General features: G+C 39.5%; 1 protein-coding gene across 1 annotated transcript; it reads right to left on the bottom strand.

The window, feature by feature from the left end:
* Window positions 1–254: 254 nt before the first annotated feature.
* On the bottom strand, window positions 255–10,106 carry LOC142140121 (keratin, type II cytoskeletal cochleal-like). The gene is made up of 9 exons (XM_075197979.1): window positions 9,690–10,106; window positions 5,497–5,705; window positions 5,038–5,098; window positions 2,073–2,168; window positions 1,781–1,945; window positions 1,548–1,673; window positions 733–953; window positions 568–596; window positions 255–469 (listed from the first exon to the last, which is right to left on the bottom strand). The coding sequence occupies exons 1-9, from the start codon at window positions 10,104–10,106 to the stop codon at window positions 306–308; spliced, it is 1,488 nt and encodes a 495-aa protein (XP_075054080.1). The 3' UTR covers window positions 255–305.
* Between the last annotated feature and the right edge of the window lie 7,438 nt (window positions 10,107–17,544).

Below are 17,544 nucleotides of genomic sequence, written 5' to 3'. Positions count from 1 at the left end.
TTGATATGAATGTAATGTTGACAAGCATTCTCTGACATTATCACTAACTCTAACTTGTACTCTGCAATATTTGTCATTAAAAGGTATCTGGTAATTTTCCAAAGAATTGTGTCACTTACTGTCATATGAATAGCAGTTTATTGAGGAGCAGTATAAGGTAACAGATAAACACACTACGAGGACATAACACACATGAAGCTGCTTAAGAGAAATATACAGCATGAAGTAGAGTAACAAAGCAGATGTCTAACAGTGATGACATAATACTATAATTAATGGCATTTTGCATATTCAATGTTTTCACTTCAGCAGTGATGCTCATGACCGGAATGGTGGATGCTTTTGTGAACATGGCTGTGGCTTCTCCCACTGCTTGAGCTGAATCCTCCTAGAGAATGATGATGATGATGTCCTCCTTGGGACATTCCTCCTGAGTGGTGTTTCCCTCCAGTGCTAGCGTGCAGGACAGCTAAGTGACACAGAAATTTGTTAGTATATAGCAATCTGCAAAACACCTTGAACTAATTGTATGCATTTTAAAAATACATATTATTTTGTTTCACTTACAGATGTTCACAGAGCCATCCGAAGCCAATCTGAAAAACACCATAAGCATTTACATATTTACTGTGTAAGCACACAATAGTGTTCTAAACTTTTTAAGACTGCAGAATATTGTTGTGTATTATTGAATTGTTATGTAAAACCTTACAGTATATCTACTGAATTCACCTGCATTCTTCACCCTCCAGCATCTTCCTATATGTAGCAATCTCAATGTCCAGAGCCAGTTTGACATTCATCAGTTCCTGGTAATCTCGCAGTTGGCGAGCCATGTCCTGCTTGGCCTTCTGTAGAGCAGCCTCCAGCTCACACAGTTTGTTATTGGCGTCTCTGACAGCAGCTTCTCCACGTTCTTCAGCGTTACGTATAGCAGCTTCCAGTGCAGCACGCTGGGAAAACATTACACAGTCATGTATAAGGGAAAAAGTAGACCAATCTGGCATGTCTATTTCATCAGTGATTGATAATTATTTAACAGCACATTAAGGGAGCCCTTAATACAACACTTACAGCACCTCCACCACTTGGAATTCAACAGTAGTTGACACCCTGGAAAGTGTTTTCTATGTCTCATATCTGTCAGTTCACCATTCTCGCCTCTGTCACTGTTTGGCCTTATGCTAAATTGTTTTTATTTGCCATGCAACTTGTTCTGTTAATTGTATCCATTCATTTATTATGCTGTTTATCTGTACCCATTGTACTTACATCTATGAACATATGTAATTTTGTTGTATGTTCAACCTCCATATGTTTGGCGTTATGAAACCCTTCTGGTGGCTTATAAATAAAAGATAATACATAATAATAATAATAATAATAATAATAATAATAATAATAATAATAATAGTTTACATCTCTGACTAATGTGCAATATCCACTTTTTCAAGTTTTGCAACCAAAAAATAAGCATGAGGTCTCTATACAAATATCCATTCAGTATGTGCACTATACCTAACATTTTCTTTTTATATGAGAGTTACCTGAGATTTAGCACACTCAATCTCTCCTTTAAGTCTCTGAACTGCTCTGTTAAGTTCAGCGATCTCATTTCTGCTGTTCTGTAGATCATTCTCGTTTCTTCCAGTTGCCATGCGCAGATCCTCAAACTGTAGTTGAAAGAAGGATAAAATGTAATTTAATATTAATCAGCTTTTGGTCTACACTGACATACATATTATATTGTATAAAGTACCTTCCTGTGTGTCAGACTCACCCTTGACTGGTACATGGCCTCAGCCTCAGCTCTGCTCCTGTTAGCAATGTCCTCGTATTGAGCTCTGACCTCAGCAATGATGCTGTTTATGTCCAGGTCTCGGCTGTTATCCATGGACACGACCACCGAGGTGTCTGAGATCTGAGCCTGGAGCTGACTGATCTCCTGCATAGTAGACAAAAAAACAATTTTTGAATTTCTTTTGGTATTGGCTACTTTAAAACAAAGAAACAAAATAAACTGTTTCAGTTAAAGGGTAATATAACATTGTGCCAAAAAGTAAATGACTTACTATATCATACAGAGTCCTCAGGAAATTGATCTCATCAGTGAGGGAGCTGGCCCTTGCTTGCAGCTCGGCCTTGTTCATAAAAGCAGCATCAACATCCTACAATAAGAAGGAAAGTAGAATGTTCGTGTCTTAACAATTTAGATTGTAACCTTCTAGCAATAACAGAAACATGGCTCACGCAATCAGACACTGCCTCACCTGAAGCCCTTTCACATGGTGTTCTCCATTTCAACCATACCCCCAGACCTGGAGGCAGACAAGGAGGGGGAGGTTGGACTACTTTTCTCCCCACAGGGCACTTTAACAGCTCTACCAAATGTCCCATCACTCACGTTCACATCATTTGAAGTACATACTGTTAGGATTTTTAACCCATTCTCTATGCGTGTTGATGTCATCTATCACCCCCCTGGACCACAACAACAATTTGTTGAACACTTCTATGCATGGCTCCCTCACTTCTTATCCTCTGACATCCCCACCATCATCATGGGTAATTTCAACATCCCTATTGCTAACCAAATTTCCAATGCTGCTTCCAAACTACTATCTAACATCCCTACTCGACCTCTTCCAGTGGATTGAATCCGCTTCTTACCAGGATGGCCACTGTCTTGTTCTTGCTTTCTCTAGACTGTGCTCAGTACCCCATTTTCACCAAACCCTAGCAGCTGCCCTTGATCAACTGGCTCCAGCAACTCTACATACTCCGCATAGACTTCGTTGTCAACCGTGGCACACTAAAGAAACACAAAATCTACAAAATCTTTCTCATAAAGCAGAACATAACTGGCGTAAATCTTTTTTTTATCTCTAATGTTTTCATCACATATACTGGTATCTACCACTCCTATAGAAATGCTCTGGACACTGCAAAACAAACATACTTCCAGTCTCTCATCTATGCTCAAGCTTCTAACCCCAAAAGCCTTTTTAACACATTTAAATCTCAATCCTCCCACCCCAATCCCGCTGACTTCCATCAGTGCCCAGGATCTTGCTTCCTATGTCAAGGACAAAATAGATAAGATCAGACTTGAAATGGTATAATCTCCCTCGACAAGCAATCAGCTCAATTTCTTTGCAGCACCCTCTGACACTCTCTCTTCATTTGATCCCACAAATAAAGAGGACGTTTCTACTCTCTTCTCATCTTCCTACTCTACCGGCTGTCCTCTTGCTCCCATACCCTTACAAATTGGTAGGTCACTGTCTTCTGTGCTCATTCCACCTCTAACTAAAATCTGTAATCTCTCTCTCTCTCTACTGCTATTTTTCCATCACTATTCAAGCAAGTAGTGATTACTCCTATTTTGAAAGAACAAAATTCTGACCCAAACTCTCTCTCAAATTACTGTCCCATCTCTCTGCTCCCATGCCCCTCCAAGCTTCTTGAGAGAATTTCCTACACTCGCTTCACACAATTTCTTACAGCAAACAACCTACTGGATTCTCTTCAGTCAGGCTTTTGTTCTTAACACTTCACAGAGACTGCGCTGACCAAGGTTGTCAATGATTTGATTACAGCAAAAAACTGAAGGCCTTTATTCTCTTTTAATTCTCCTGGATCTCTCTGCTGCATTTGACACTGTTGACCACTCTCTCCTTATACAAACGCTACAATCCCTAGGTCTTGAAGCCACTGTCCTATCCTGGTTCTCATCCTACCTATCTAATCACTCTTCCAGTGTTAATTTCTCTGGATCCACCTCTGCTCCCCTTTCTTTATCAGTTGGAGTACCACAAGGCTCAGTCCTAGGTCCTCTGCTATTCTCTATCTACACCACTTCTCTTGGAAAATTAAGAAGCTTCTTTGGATTTCAGTATCATCTCTATGTGGATGATATACAAATCTATCTTTCCTCTCCTGATCTCTCACCATCTGTGCTGTCTTGTGTTGCTGACTGTCTTTCTGCCATTTCACATCTTGAATGTCTTCTCACCAATTGAAGCTCAATCTTTCAAAAACTGAATTAATAATTTCCCCAACCAAAAACAAAGTCAGTTTCCTGCCTGACTTTTCTATTTATGTTGATAATATGATCATAAATCCCACCCCGCAAGCTCACTGCCTAGGTGTAATCCTTGGCTCACAACTATCGTTTATTCTCCACATTGACTTTATATCTAAATCATGGTACATACATTGCAATTTCGTCCTTACTGGTCTTCTCAAAATCAGACTTGAACCCATACAATCTATTTTGCATGCAGCGGCTAGATTGATTTTCCTTGCAAACCATTCTTCCTCTGCTGAGCCACTCTGTTAGTCCTTACATTGGTTGCCTGTTTTTCAATGAATCCAATATAATATTCTTCTACTAGCATACAAGGCCACCAACAAAATTGCACCGACATACATCTCCTCACTTGTCTCAAAATATCTCCCAAGTTCACATCTCCGCTCTGCACAAGATCTGCGTTTCTCTTCCACTCTCATCACATCCTCCCATTCCCGTTTACAGGACTTTTATCGGGCTGCACCCACTTTGTGGAATTCCCTCCCTTGCACAGTGAGACTTTCCTCTAGTCTTCAAACCTTCAAGCATTCTCAAAAAACCCACCTCTTCAGACAAGCTTATGATATTCCTCAACCAGCATCTTAATATTCCTAGGTTACCCTATTACCACCCTCTACACACTAACACAAGACAACAAACCTCTGACCAACATTGCCGTGTGACTGATCACAAAGTCCACTCAATACTTTTTACCTTTTGCATTCTAGCTGGTCCAATGTGCAGTATGATGGAGCATGTGCCCTTGTGTTTCAAACTCCCATTGTCCCATATATTGTAAGCTTGCGAGCAGGGTTCTCTTACCTCTCTGTCTGTATGTATTACCCAGTATTGTTTTATTAATATTTGTTTCCAATTGTAAAGTGCTACGGAATTTGCTGGCACTATATAAATAAATGATGATGATGATTAGTAAGTTACATTCCAGAAGCTGATACTGTACATACCCTCTTTAGTAAGACAAACTCATTCTCTGCCGCTGTGCGTCGGTTCATTTCTTCTTCATATCTGTGAGTCACAACCAAATTATGTGAACATGTTAAGTTAGTTAGTAATCTAGTTAGTTAGATATTAAATCTATTACATTGTGTTACAACATTTGTGGATTTCTGGCCTTATTAATGCAGTACACTGAATACTCACCATTGAATATATTGACTGTGACTGGCAAAGCTACAGAAACGATCACATAGAAGCACTGAATATGCTGCTTTTGCTTATTGTTAAGCTTCTAATATCTGTGTTAAATGCAATTACATTTTTCTCTTAATGTTAGTTATAAAGATGCTTAATATGTCTTCACACTAGAGCTGGTTTTCTGTTACTTCTGGAAATTCAGCATAACTGTTTATAAGAGGTAATTCTTGTGCCTTGTAATGAATTCATGATAACCATACATATCTTACTTTCTCTTAAATTCTTCCATTGCGCCCTCTGTGCTGTTCCTTTCTGCTTCTAGACGAGCTCTCTCACATTCCAGGTTTTCCAGCTGTCTCCTGAGGTTGCTGATAAAAGTTTCAAACAGAGGTTCAATCTGAACTCTGGCTGTATTTTGGTCTTGTAGAAGAGCCCACTTGGTCTCCAGCATCTTATTCTGTTGTTCCAGAAATCTCACCTATAGACAAAACATAAAAACAGAAAGTTATAACAATAAAATATATTAAGAAGGTTAAGACTATGTGCATGATTTTGACCATAACTATTTTCTTCTGTTTGAACTAACCACACATTTGCTAACATCGCTGAAAAGGAACCTTGCACTAGAAGGATAAATGGAGAGCTGCAAATTTGCTCCTGTGAACACTGTTTGTAGATAAATCACATTGTGCCCAGTTATTTAATTTAGAACACATTTTAATTTCTCAAGTTTATGAGGTACATGTACCTTAACCCAAGTTCGTTATAATTTACAACAGCTAATATGCCCCAATAGAGATGATCAAATTATTCAATCTAGATTAAAGTCGGTCGAACCCACCCAGTTTGGTGACCTTGAACTTTTGGTCAAACCAATCTCACAAATATAAAAATTATGCTAGTAATATAATTCCTTCACAGTATACATTGTAGCACAATAATATTTCCAGATTAGAGTCACATAAAGACTTTAGACATGATATGAACCGTAAACTCCTGTCTCTACCTATTTTTTTCTGCTGAAACAAACCACACATTTACAAACATTGCTGAAAGAGGTGTATCTGCAACCAGAAATTTGCAGTAGACATAAAACAACTTAAATAAGATCTTTGTGTTCCTTCAGGAAACACATTTTACACAATGTCTACAACCAGAATTGAAATCAAAATGTAATTCTTTGTCTTTATCTATGCATGCGATGTGAAAAAAAGAGCAAAATTGCTTGCGGACATCGTTACCTTGGTCGTTCCATGAAGATAAAGGGGGAAATTTGTAATCCTTATTGGTAAAATTAATAATTAGGATCAACAACACTTCTATTAAAATTGGGAGTCATGCTGCCCCAAGTAGAAAAATGGGAGGTGATTGTGGCTGTTGAGTTTAATACTGTTTTGAGTAGTACATTGCTTATATCTTTCCTGTGGCTCATTCACTGAAAAGACTGATAGTAAGATATCCAAAACATTAGTAAACATCAAGCTGCAATGTTTTTGGTAATTTTGAGTAAAACAACGTACATCTCTGGTGATTTTAGCCTCCAAAATTAAAATGATCGGGTCTATATTATTTTATAATTATATTAAGGGGCAATATTATTTGTGTAGCACTGACAACCTGAGCAGGCTGCACATGCACTTTAGATACCTCCCCTACAGGCAGAGAAAAGCATCTCCCTGCATAAGGTGGCAATGAGGAGCTGGGGAAGGAACAGTAAAAAAAAAAAAGGCAGTTGAAATTCTGAGAGAAAGAGAGGCAGCGCCCAGATCCAGGCTGCAGCAGTGAGATAAGAGGAGAGAGAGTGATAGGAGAGCACTGTCAGCCTCTAATGAGAAAAAAAATCCTGAGGAAAGCCGACCGGGACAGGCATCTGAGGAGCTGGGCAGCAGCTGAGAGCCTGGTGACCAATCGGGACTGACAGGAAAGTGGACCAAGTCAGCTCTCTCAGCACTAACAGAAGAAAGTGAGTCTGTCAGATTTATCCGGCCTGTCATTAGCAAGACAACTGCAGAGTCCTGTGAGGAAAAACTGATAAGTACCCATTTTTTTGCTTCAGAATTCATGTATTGGGACTAAGTATTGTATTATTTCTGCTATAAGGTAGATAAGGAAAGACATTTAGGGAGCAAAGACTTAGATAAATTGTTAGACTTTGCCATAGACTACAGAATTTACCTCAGGAGTTTGAAGTTTATCATATCGGACTACTGTAAAGCTATAATCTACTTCGGGACAGTGCTTTTGTGATAATCGAGGAAAGAGGGAAAACGTGCACATATATTACTTCATGTTATCACTAAAATGGAGCCAACAAACTTCAAAATCTGAGTTTGCTGAATAGTGAAAGTCTAACAAAGTGTCACAGTGTGGAATAATATATGTCTTGAAGGAGAACTATCATTCATTCATTGGCCATTTGTGCTTGAATTGCTGCTAGCGGAGTAAAGCATCGGAGGAGATCTGTTTCATTAATAGAAAAGACCACTTAATTGCATCCTTTAGGCAAATGTGTATATGTTGATTTATGATCATTTATATTAATTGAATTATATGTTACTGAAGTGTAAAGTGTACTATGGGTTAAGGTCATTGCTATGTGTAGAGTAACAGCAGGTTAGCAAAACAGATGTACCTCTTAGTAAGCGCAGATAGTAGTTGAGGTATTGCACTGCATTATAGTATATCTATTGTAGACTTTTTATAGTAACTGATATTGAAAAGTTATTTCTTCAAAGCTTAACTTCCAAATGAGATTCTTATTTTTGATATAAAAAGAGCCCGCATAGACATAAAATATCTTTTGGGAGCTTGCGCCTCACCAATAAAAGTGCCAGCATGGCTTTCAAATACCAAACTGTATGTTACTGTATTTTATTTCTTATGTGTGCCTGTGGTTTTATTAGTAGATTCCTCTGTCTCCCTCTGGTGTTGCTTGTCTAGAACAATACACATCCACAAACCTACTGCACTTGGACCGAGGTGGAGGCACTGTGCTACGTGAGGTAGGGTAAAGTAGACAAGACACACACAGTCTGCACAACCTAAATGCCCACTTGAGTCAGGCGACAAAAAGAGTGATACATTTGATTGCTAACAGGGGGCCTGATTCATTAAGGATCTTAGCTTGAGAAACTTCTTATTTCAGTCTCCTGGACAAAACCATGTTACAATGCAAGGGGTGCAAATTAGTATTCTGTTTTGCACATAAGTTAAATACTGACTGTTTTTTTTATGTAGCACACAAATACTTGATAGCTTATTTGTACACTGAAATTTAAAGTTGATATTTGTGTGCTACATGAAAAAACAGTCAGTATTTAACTTATGTGCAAAACAGAAAACTAATTTGCACCCCTTGCATTGTAACATGGTTTTGTCCAGGAGACTGAAATAAGAAGTTTCTCTAGTTAAGATCTTTAATGAATCAAGCCCAGGGCCCCTAATTATGATGGGGCAACACTTATTATTTCATGATTGGGAAACTATTTATACTGGATAAGTTAGAATAGATTCTTATAACTGTTTTACCTTAGGCAGCATCTAAACGTAAGGACTGAACTTGATGGCCAGGTGGCATTGGAGTCCTGATATTTCTTTTCAATATATGTAAGCCCTACCACTTACCCCTTTGTGTGAAGAATTGTTGGGCACCTACACATAGATACAGAGGGCAAGTAAAATGGTGCGTGGTCTAAAATCAGATAATATTAAATGATCTAAGACTAAGGGATTTAAACATGTACGGTTTGGAGCAGAGAGTGGGGTGGTATGATTTAAGTTAAATACATAAATGGTTTAGCAAGGTACGGGAAATAAAATTCAACAGAGGAAGAAAAGTATTAGAACTAGAGACAAATACTAAATCAGAAGGGTAACATGATTAGGGAAAATTTAAGGAGGAGTTGCCTCACAGAAAGGTTAGTTGTGAAAGAGGATAATAGCATATGGGAATTTAAATATGTTAACAGATTAAAGGATAAACATATAGTAAAGTAGACAAATTGAGATGTCTTCTCAAGGGCTATTTTATGATCTGATGATTTTGACAACAGTTCAAATAAACCTTTATAATTAAAATCTCTGCTACTGCATCTATAACTAGAGATGTGGGATAGATGTGGCCTTAATTAATAAACTTAAAACAACAGCAGAGGATATGAGACCATGAATGGCAATTTTTATGTTATCAATGAACCCTATATAGAAACCTTTAGAGAAGCTCAGACTCTTATAATGCTGTTTAGGTAGGAATTGCCTTAACAACTAGAGATTCAATGCAGGATATGTATAAACATTTCTCACAACTAAGTAACATTTTGCCATTTCATTGCAAACTTGCTTATTCTCTATTTAAATACAACACCTTAGCTTTCGACAAAGTAAATCTATATGTAGTTTATTTTTATTTCAACTCTGTTATTGTTAACAGCCCTGCAGATTATATGAAGCACAAAAATGTCACCTTGTCGATGAAAGAGGCAAACTTGTTGTTGAGACCTTTGATCTGATTCTTCTCATCTGTCCTAACTCTCTGGATGTTGGGGTCAACCTCCAAGTTAAGAGGTGCCAGGAGACCCTGGTTCACAGTAACAGAGGTGATTCCTCCAGAACAAGATGATCTCCCAAAACTACCAACACCAAAGCCAGATCCATGTCCACTTTTTCCTACATGAAAACTTCCCACTGAAATTTTATGTCCTTTTGATCCAATATTGTGTGCACTCTTACTGCTATAGCAATGCTGAGCCTTGTGACCATGTCCTGCATGTTTAGAAGAGTGTGAGAAGATGCTGTGTGAGCTGGAATGTTTAGGTAAAGCAACAGAACAGGAGCTAAAGCCCTTGTGCCCAGAGGAGGAGAGGATGGAGTGATGAGACATGATGGTTCTTCTCCTGGAGGTGATCTACAGAGGATGGGAAGTCAAGTTGGCTGTTTCCCTGTAGAGCTCTTACCTGTTGCTTTTATACTTGAATAGGTAATTAACAATCAAATAAAATGACTATGTGCTCATAAGAATTGTTTTGTAGCATCATCTACTTGAATTTATAGTAGGCAGACCAGAAACACGCCTGCATTATCAAAGTTATAATACATATGTTATTGGCTGCTCTTAATTAAATGAATAATCTTCATAATAGTTCCAGACAGAAAGTACACAAAGAAAAAACTAGCACAGAGAAATCTTCTAACCTTAAAAAATAATTTTACCTTTCAAAAATATCAGATGTAAAAATGTACAATGCCGGGAAAGGTGTTTTTAATGTTTTTATGTCTTGTAAACTTTACATGTGCACGAAACGTCAATGTCTTTCTCCAATGTGGCACTGTACTTATTAGCTGCTGGTGAAAAGTAGTCAAATAAAATCACACTTCTTTGTTTCAGTTGGCAAAATTTGACACTAAATATGTGCTCCACATGTTTTTGTTTATTCTCTTCTTATTTGAAAAATAAAAAATACAGGACCGGATTCATCAAAGAAAGCAAAGTGAACTCAATTTGCTTTTTTTAAAATAGACAGCAATTGCACACACGTTTGCCTATATTCAAGTAAAAGACACAACACACTGCTGGATACGTACAATATATATGTGCAATATAAAGTGTCATCAGGTCACATAGGCCTAGTACCTGAATTAAATGGGCCCACAGACTAAATCTGACTGTTAACCTTTCAACTTGCACCACAGGCTAATCCTGACTTTTAATTTGCACCACAGGCTAATCCTGAAATTATATTGTTGCACAGGCTGAGACTGAATTTAGAACACATATTTCCACAGGGAAAGATAATTACAATTACCTAGTCACACCTAACTACACAGGGCCTTATGCGCACTAGTGCTGCATGGGCTTAGTGCCTGATATGTGCTATGGGTCTTGTGCCCAACATGCCTAGCAGGGGTATAGTGAGTAAAGTATGAGGATAATAGTTATCTGCTTTACGCAGGAAACCAACCTTCTTTCTGGCATTTCTGTCTCTTTTTGACCCTCCACCCAATTGTGCCTCTTCTCCCTTTCGGCGCTTCTCTTTTCTCCTCTTCTTTTTTTATCCTTTCTTTCTTTTCTTCTTCTATTGCCTTCTGTCTTCTTTCCAGCGTCATTCCCCTGGAGCCCCATCCTAGTGCATCTCCGTCTTTACTCTGAACTCTCGGCACACGTGATGACTATAAAATAGTCATCGCGAAGGCGCAAAACAGTGATGCAGTGATCAATGATTGACTTGTGGCGGCACCCATAAATCCAAAGGCTGGTAGTGAGCCCTGATTGGCTCACCCTTACAGATAGTGATTGGCTGGCAGCAAAAAATTTCCTATCAGCTGTCGCCAGCGCTGGGACCTGCAAGACCAAAAAAGAACTTACCTGCATCCAGCAGTCGATCAGGTGGGTATTATTCTGCTTCATCCTTCACCCACTTCTCAGGCTCCGGGGGGCACCCATTTTACATTTATTTGAAATACATTTATCTGGATGTTATTAATGCCTACTGTACATAAAATGCATTTTTACAGTTGGCGTTAATTGCAAACACATATTCTGGCAAGCATACATGTCGGTCAACACTATCCATCTGCACTCACACCTAACCTGTAGCTGGTGTAAGTGATATGGCTAAAAATCATGTTCCTGAGAAATGCCCTGAGCTTCAATTGGACAAATGTGTCTGCACTCCGCCTTGGCACGTCCTTACTGTGCATATGCAGTTGGAAGTGTCATTTGCATTAAAGCTAGAATTTTGTGCACTTGCGTAGACTGGCGTAAAGTCCATTTCTGAGCATGTGCAGAGCAATTTCATGCAAAATACAGCACGCAATGGGACTCACGTTCTTTGATGAATCAGGCTGACAATGTCTAAAATTGTCCCACAATAACAAGAGTTTGGCTGCTGTTTAGATTATAAAACAGGTATATACATTTTAGTGGACTTCAAAGCAAAATACTGAACCTTTTCTATAAGAGAATTCTGGTGCAGGAAGAGATATGCATCAAATTAGAGCAATACTTAGGGCAAATCGAGCTTTGCAGCAGATCAGGACGTTTCATAGAGGTGCAAGTTTTTGTGAAACTTTTCTTGAGTTCTGTGTTTGCTTTACCATATTGTGGAATCCCATTTTGCTTTGTGTTTGTAACACTGCATGTCGCAGGATGAATAGAACTTGCAATACTTAATCTATTCTGCTGTGTGTTTGGGTTAGGCTAGGACTGGGAGCATTTTTTGGCCAAATTATATGCAGTGAAATGTGTAACATTTTGCGTCCAAATGCAGAAAAAGGCAAACATTTCACAGAACTTGATTGTCACCAGCTACTATAGGATGTTTCAAAAAGTTTGCCTCAATTAACTTTTTGCATAGACTTTATGTCAGCATCTAGGCAACCGGTGTCAGACTGGGGCATGAAGGGCCCACCCAGGAAACCAATGACTGGGGCCCACCTAATACCATGTAGTGCTGCAAAGGGGGTGTTGGGGGCATATCAAATGCTTTGCAGAGAAGAATACATGAATGTCTAACCAGACTATGGGACTTAAGTAGAGTTGGATGCAAGTCCAACTGAACAGTGCAAAAATCACTATTAGCCAAGGATCAGATTTCATTCAGACTGAGACAGATCTTCTTCTTGCACCTCTCTGCGCTTAGAGACCGGGAAAGGTGGAAGGTAGTGGGCGTGTCTAGCAATGTAAAGTCGTGTTCATGCACTTTACATGCTATGCTGAGTTGAAAGCAGCTGCAGACAAGTCTCTAGGAGATGTAATTTGTGTGTGTGCTTTCTGCTGGTGAAACAGAACTTGCAGTATTAAAAAAAAAAAAAAATTTAACAAAAAAGGTGTGCACCCCCTCCCAAACAGCTTAAACAACCCTAGTGCTGTCTGGTGGGAAAAAACACAATCTTATTTTTTTTTTTTTCATTCATTTACTAATGCAGTAATCTTTATTACAATGCTGCTCTGACTAGTACACTTAAGTGTATCATGCACACTGGCCCATAAGGTAGATAAAGAGGTGTGTTTGTAGAATTTGCATAGTATTCTGAGTTGCAGGGATCTAAAGATCCATTTGACTTGGAATACTGTGCAAATTATGAATTGTAATTTACATTTACGAGTTACGTGTAGATTGTGTCTGACTCTTAAATCAGGCCCTGTGTATGCAAAATCTTGGCAAATGCAAGGAATAGCAAAAGGGACAACAAAAACAACATATGCTTTTTATATGTTGTTTATGTGCCTATAGATGATTTTAATGTGTAAAAGTCAGGTGGCGGGTGCTCTTTAAAGAGTTATAAGAAACCAAAAGAGAGCGCTAAGCTTAAAACCAGATATTAGCACTTTATTTAAATATTCAATTGATACATAAAAAATCCTTAATATATAAAAAGACAAATGTGTATTCGTGTAATCTATTAAGTCATATCATTGGTGCTTATCACATTGTCACATTCGAGCTTCAGGGGACTTGGATTATTGAATGAAAACCCTCAGGATAAAGTCAACAACATCCATGGGGAAATTTCCTATGATTAATGTGGGATATCAGATTCAAAGTACTCCGTGGCTGTACCACCCTTTTATTACAGATGCGTGTGTATCAGATCTTCATTAGAGAAAAAACACAGGAAGAAATAATTTCCAAAAATACAGTTGGCCATTTCTTCAGCCTGAAGAATGAGATATAATGAACATCCGTCCCTCGATCAATCCGGTAATAAGAAGCTTGAAGCAGCTGGAGGTGCTATGGGGTAATTAACCCCCGGGGATAGTGAGCCACCGGTTTCCACCAAATTAGCCGCTAAAAGGTGACGTGTTTCTCGGCTGATAAGGAACCTTTTCACCAGAGGCATACCGAATAGTTCATATCGAAACATTGTTTATAGCACCAAGTCAAGGTCACATGATCTATATCCCCCAATAGTCTTTCCGATGATCACATGTTCCTTGGCTGCCAAAGAAACTAGGTCTCCATTCATCTGTCAAGAAAGTATGGCCCACATCAGCCTCGGTCTGGCCTGCCGTGCAGCCGGGTTATCCACCGATAGGCCCGACCCGTTAAAGCTCTGCCCCCTCCGCTGTTAGGGCAGAGCTTATGTGGAACACCTGACTGGCGATGTCAGCGGCGGCAGTGTCGGCAACAAACACACTACCAGGTGCAGAGAGCTGTGCCTGGGCTCTCTGCACTTGGGCGGTAGTGGGTTTTTCATTTCAGCAGGGGAGGAGGAGTTTCTATTGCGGCCCCCCAGAGGAGCAGGATGCCAGAGCTTTTCACAGTCACAGGTAAGTGACTAAGTGCGCTCCCAAGCCAACCTGTTTTTTTTTTTTTAAACAGAAAAGAGCATTTCAGAGTGAGAAGAGGCAGAAGCAGCATGGCAGAGTGAGAAGGGGCAGAGGCAGCATGGCAGAGTGTAAATGGGGGGGCCAGGTCAGCATGGCAGAGTGTGAAGGGGGTCCAAGTCAGCATGGCAGAGTGTGAAGAGGGCCAAGTCAGCATGGCAGAGTGTGAAGGGGGTCCAGGTCAGCATGGCAGTGTGTGAAGGGGGGCCAAAGCAGCATGGCACAGGGTGATGAAAGGGGACCATGAGAAGGGGGGAGCAAAAGCAGCATGGTGGGCGCAGTGTGATCATTAGGAGGCGCAGCATGGTGATTAAGGTGCACAGTAGTGTGTGTGATGGCACAGCGGGCTTGTGGCAATGTAATGTGTGTGTGGTAGATGGTGGCTAAGGATTAATTGTGGGTCCTATTGATTTAACGCCGGGGCTGGTTGGAATTTTCTAAATGTACCCATTATTTTTCCAAATAGGGCCCCCAACATTCCAGGATCCAGACAAGCCGCAACTAAAGAAACCAGCAGCCACAGGTGGTAAAAGTGACAAGAACAGGTTGGACAGTCTGTCAAATGTTCTGAGTCTAGTGCAGGCTTGGCTAACCTGTGGCACTCCAGGTGTTGTGAAACTACAAGTCCCAGCATACCCTTCCAGCAATAAGTTGCTATATATTGGCAAAGCATGCTGGGGCTTTGTAGTTTCACAACACCTGGAGTGCCAAAGGTTAGCCAAGCCTGGTCTAGTGGGACAATCCCGATTTTTGGTGACTGTTCTGCCCAATCTAATGGGCAGGTCAAGACTGTGTATTCTTTATAAACACACTGCATTCTTTATATACTACACTATGGTGCTAGCTGTCCTTCGTGGGCTGACCACTCCCCCTCTAGTGTCTGGTCTCACCTCTATGATGGCTGGCCACACCCCCTCTGGTGGGCCCCTAGCATTGCAGTCCCCCAGTGGGCCCAGTGGGCCCTTCATGCCCCAGTCCGACACTGGCCCACATAAAATTAGTGCTGCCACTATCATGGTTACCAGTAAAAACGGATCGGGACTTATATATATGTATAGACCAAATTGTTAGTTAATAGTGGGAATCAAAAACTACTTGCCCCATAATGTTCATAATGTGACAAAATAAGGGAAATGAGAAAGACACAAATGGGAAACAATTTTTTGTTGTATATATGATCTTTTGTAGAGACTATAATCATCAAAATACAGTCAGAAGTTATTCAACTATATATTATTATTTAAACACTGTGGTATCAATGTTCTACATCTGAATATCCAGTAGGCTTTGCGTTCACACAAGAAGTAGAACCTATCACCTCCTCTCTTGGTGATCCCAATCTGTTCTTTGGTCCTCACCTTCAGATCTGCTAGCTGACTCCCTTAACATGGGTTGACATGTGCAGATCAATGGTGTGTTCTAACATTCTTCAATATGTTGCAACGATGTTTCTGGAATCGTACTCCCACAGATTGTATGTCCCACGTACTGGATACCACATTTGCAACTAATCAAAAGGTGGATTGACAATCCAAAGACTTTTCAATTGGAAACCTTTCACCTGATATAAATTAAGTAAAATCTGTACACTTGTGATCTGCAAATCCACAGGTAGTGCATTTTTATTTTCCACATCTAAAAACCCATTGGATCTCCCTAACCATCTCTCGATACTTGGTTTGGCAGTAAAAGAAATAGCTGACGTGTTAGTGTTCTTGAAAAAACTGGGTGCTAATTTTTCCTTTAAACTCGTAGATCTCCTGAACACTGTGATGATACATTTCTTAACCAAGGGACAAATATATTCATTCAATTCTAGCAAGGCAGCATTTCTTTCACAATACATTTAATCTCACCAGCATGACTATTGTATTGGGTTGTACAAACCATTGATTTGTCCTCATCCCTCCGTCTGGGAAGATGGGCAAACATATTGTGTCTATCCAACTCTTCCACTTCCTTGTAAGCCCTATCCAAAATGTGTTGGGGATAGCCCTGTTCCTGAAATGACTTGTATAGTTTACCAGAATGCAATTTGCAATCCTTTACAAGGATTCCTCTTAATTTGGAGGAATTTTCCCTTTTGGAATATTATCCCACCAAGCCCTGCAATGACTGCTCTTACAATGCAGAAAATGCAAGGTATCAACATCCTTAGAGTAGTTTTCTGTTACTATAGCTCCTTGAATTATCTTTAAAGTAATATCCAAATAATTGATGGTTACTGGATGAAAGTTGCTAGTGATCCTTAAATCGAACTCATTGGAATTTAAGTGAGAAAGAAGTAGTGATTGAGGATCACCATCCCTAACGAAAAAAAAGGTCATCAATATACCTACAATAGAGGATCAGGTACGACACAAACCAGGAATGCTATATGTACTGCTCCTTAAGAGCCCCATATATATATTTTCATAGCTTGGGGCGAACCTGGTCCCCATGGCCGTGCCCAGTACCTGTAAATAAATTGTGAGTCAAATAAAAAATAATTGTGATGCAGAATGTTATGAATAGATGATAGTATGATCACTATCCTTCTGTTTTTCCAAACAGGTCTAATTTGTGAGGTATATTAGAATACAGTGCTTCCACATCACATGTGAGAAAGTGAAAAGTAGGTTTCCAATTGATACCTTGAATCAATTTAAAAAAAATGATAGTGTCCTAAACAAAAACCAAAATGTCTCTTTGGAAATCACCCACTCTAGAAGGGCCACATCAAGAATGTGTCTAAGCTTTTGCTGATAGGTAAATGTAGGATCCCTATCTAGTTTTGTATAAAATGCTTGTTCATTAATTGTCTCATAGCTTCCATATAATGGTCTGACCTATCTTGGACCACTACACTCCTGCCCTTATTAGCCGATTTGATTATAATAGTGGCTTCTGTCATTAGATTTTTGAAAGCCTTCCTCTCTTGGGGAGTTAAATTATCTCTAGTTTTCCATAGTGCTTTTGTAAAAGCTATCTATATATGAACCCTTGAATTGCA

This window comes from Mixophyes fleayi, chromosome 2 (genome assembly GCF_038048845.1).
Source record: "Mixophyes fleayi isolate aMixFle1 chromosome 2, aMixFle1.hap1, whole genome shotgun sequence".
In the NCBI taxonomy this organism is placed as follows: Eukaryota; Metazoa; Chordata; class Amphibia; order Anura; family Limnodynastidae; genus Mixophyes; species Mixophyes fleayi.
The sequence above is the reverse complement of the archived record's forward strand: the minus strand, read 5'-3'. Positions and strand labels throughout refer to the sequence as shown.

Bases quoted from the DNA above. Each gene is read 5' to 3' on its own strand.
- LOC142140121 (XM_075197979.1), bottom strand. From the start codon at position 10,106: ATGTCTCATCACTCCATCCTCTCCTCCTCTGGGCACAAGGGCTTTAGC. The intron at 5,706-9,689 runs GTGACATTTTTG...TTTTGTCTATAG, and splicing joins TTGCCTCTTTCATCGACAAG to GTGAGATTTCTGGAACAACA. The intron at 470-567 runs GTAAGTGAAACA...TGTGTCACTTAG, and splicing joins GGATGGCTCTGTGAACATCT to CTGTCCTGCACGCTAGCACT.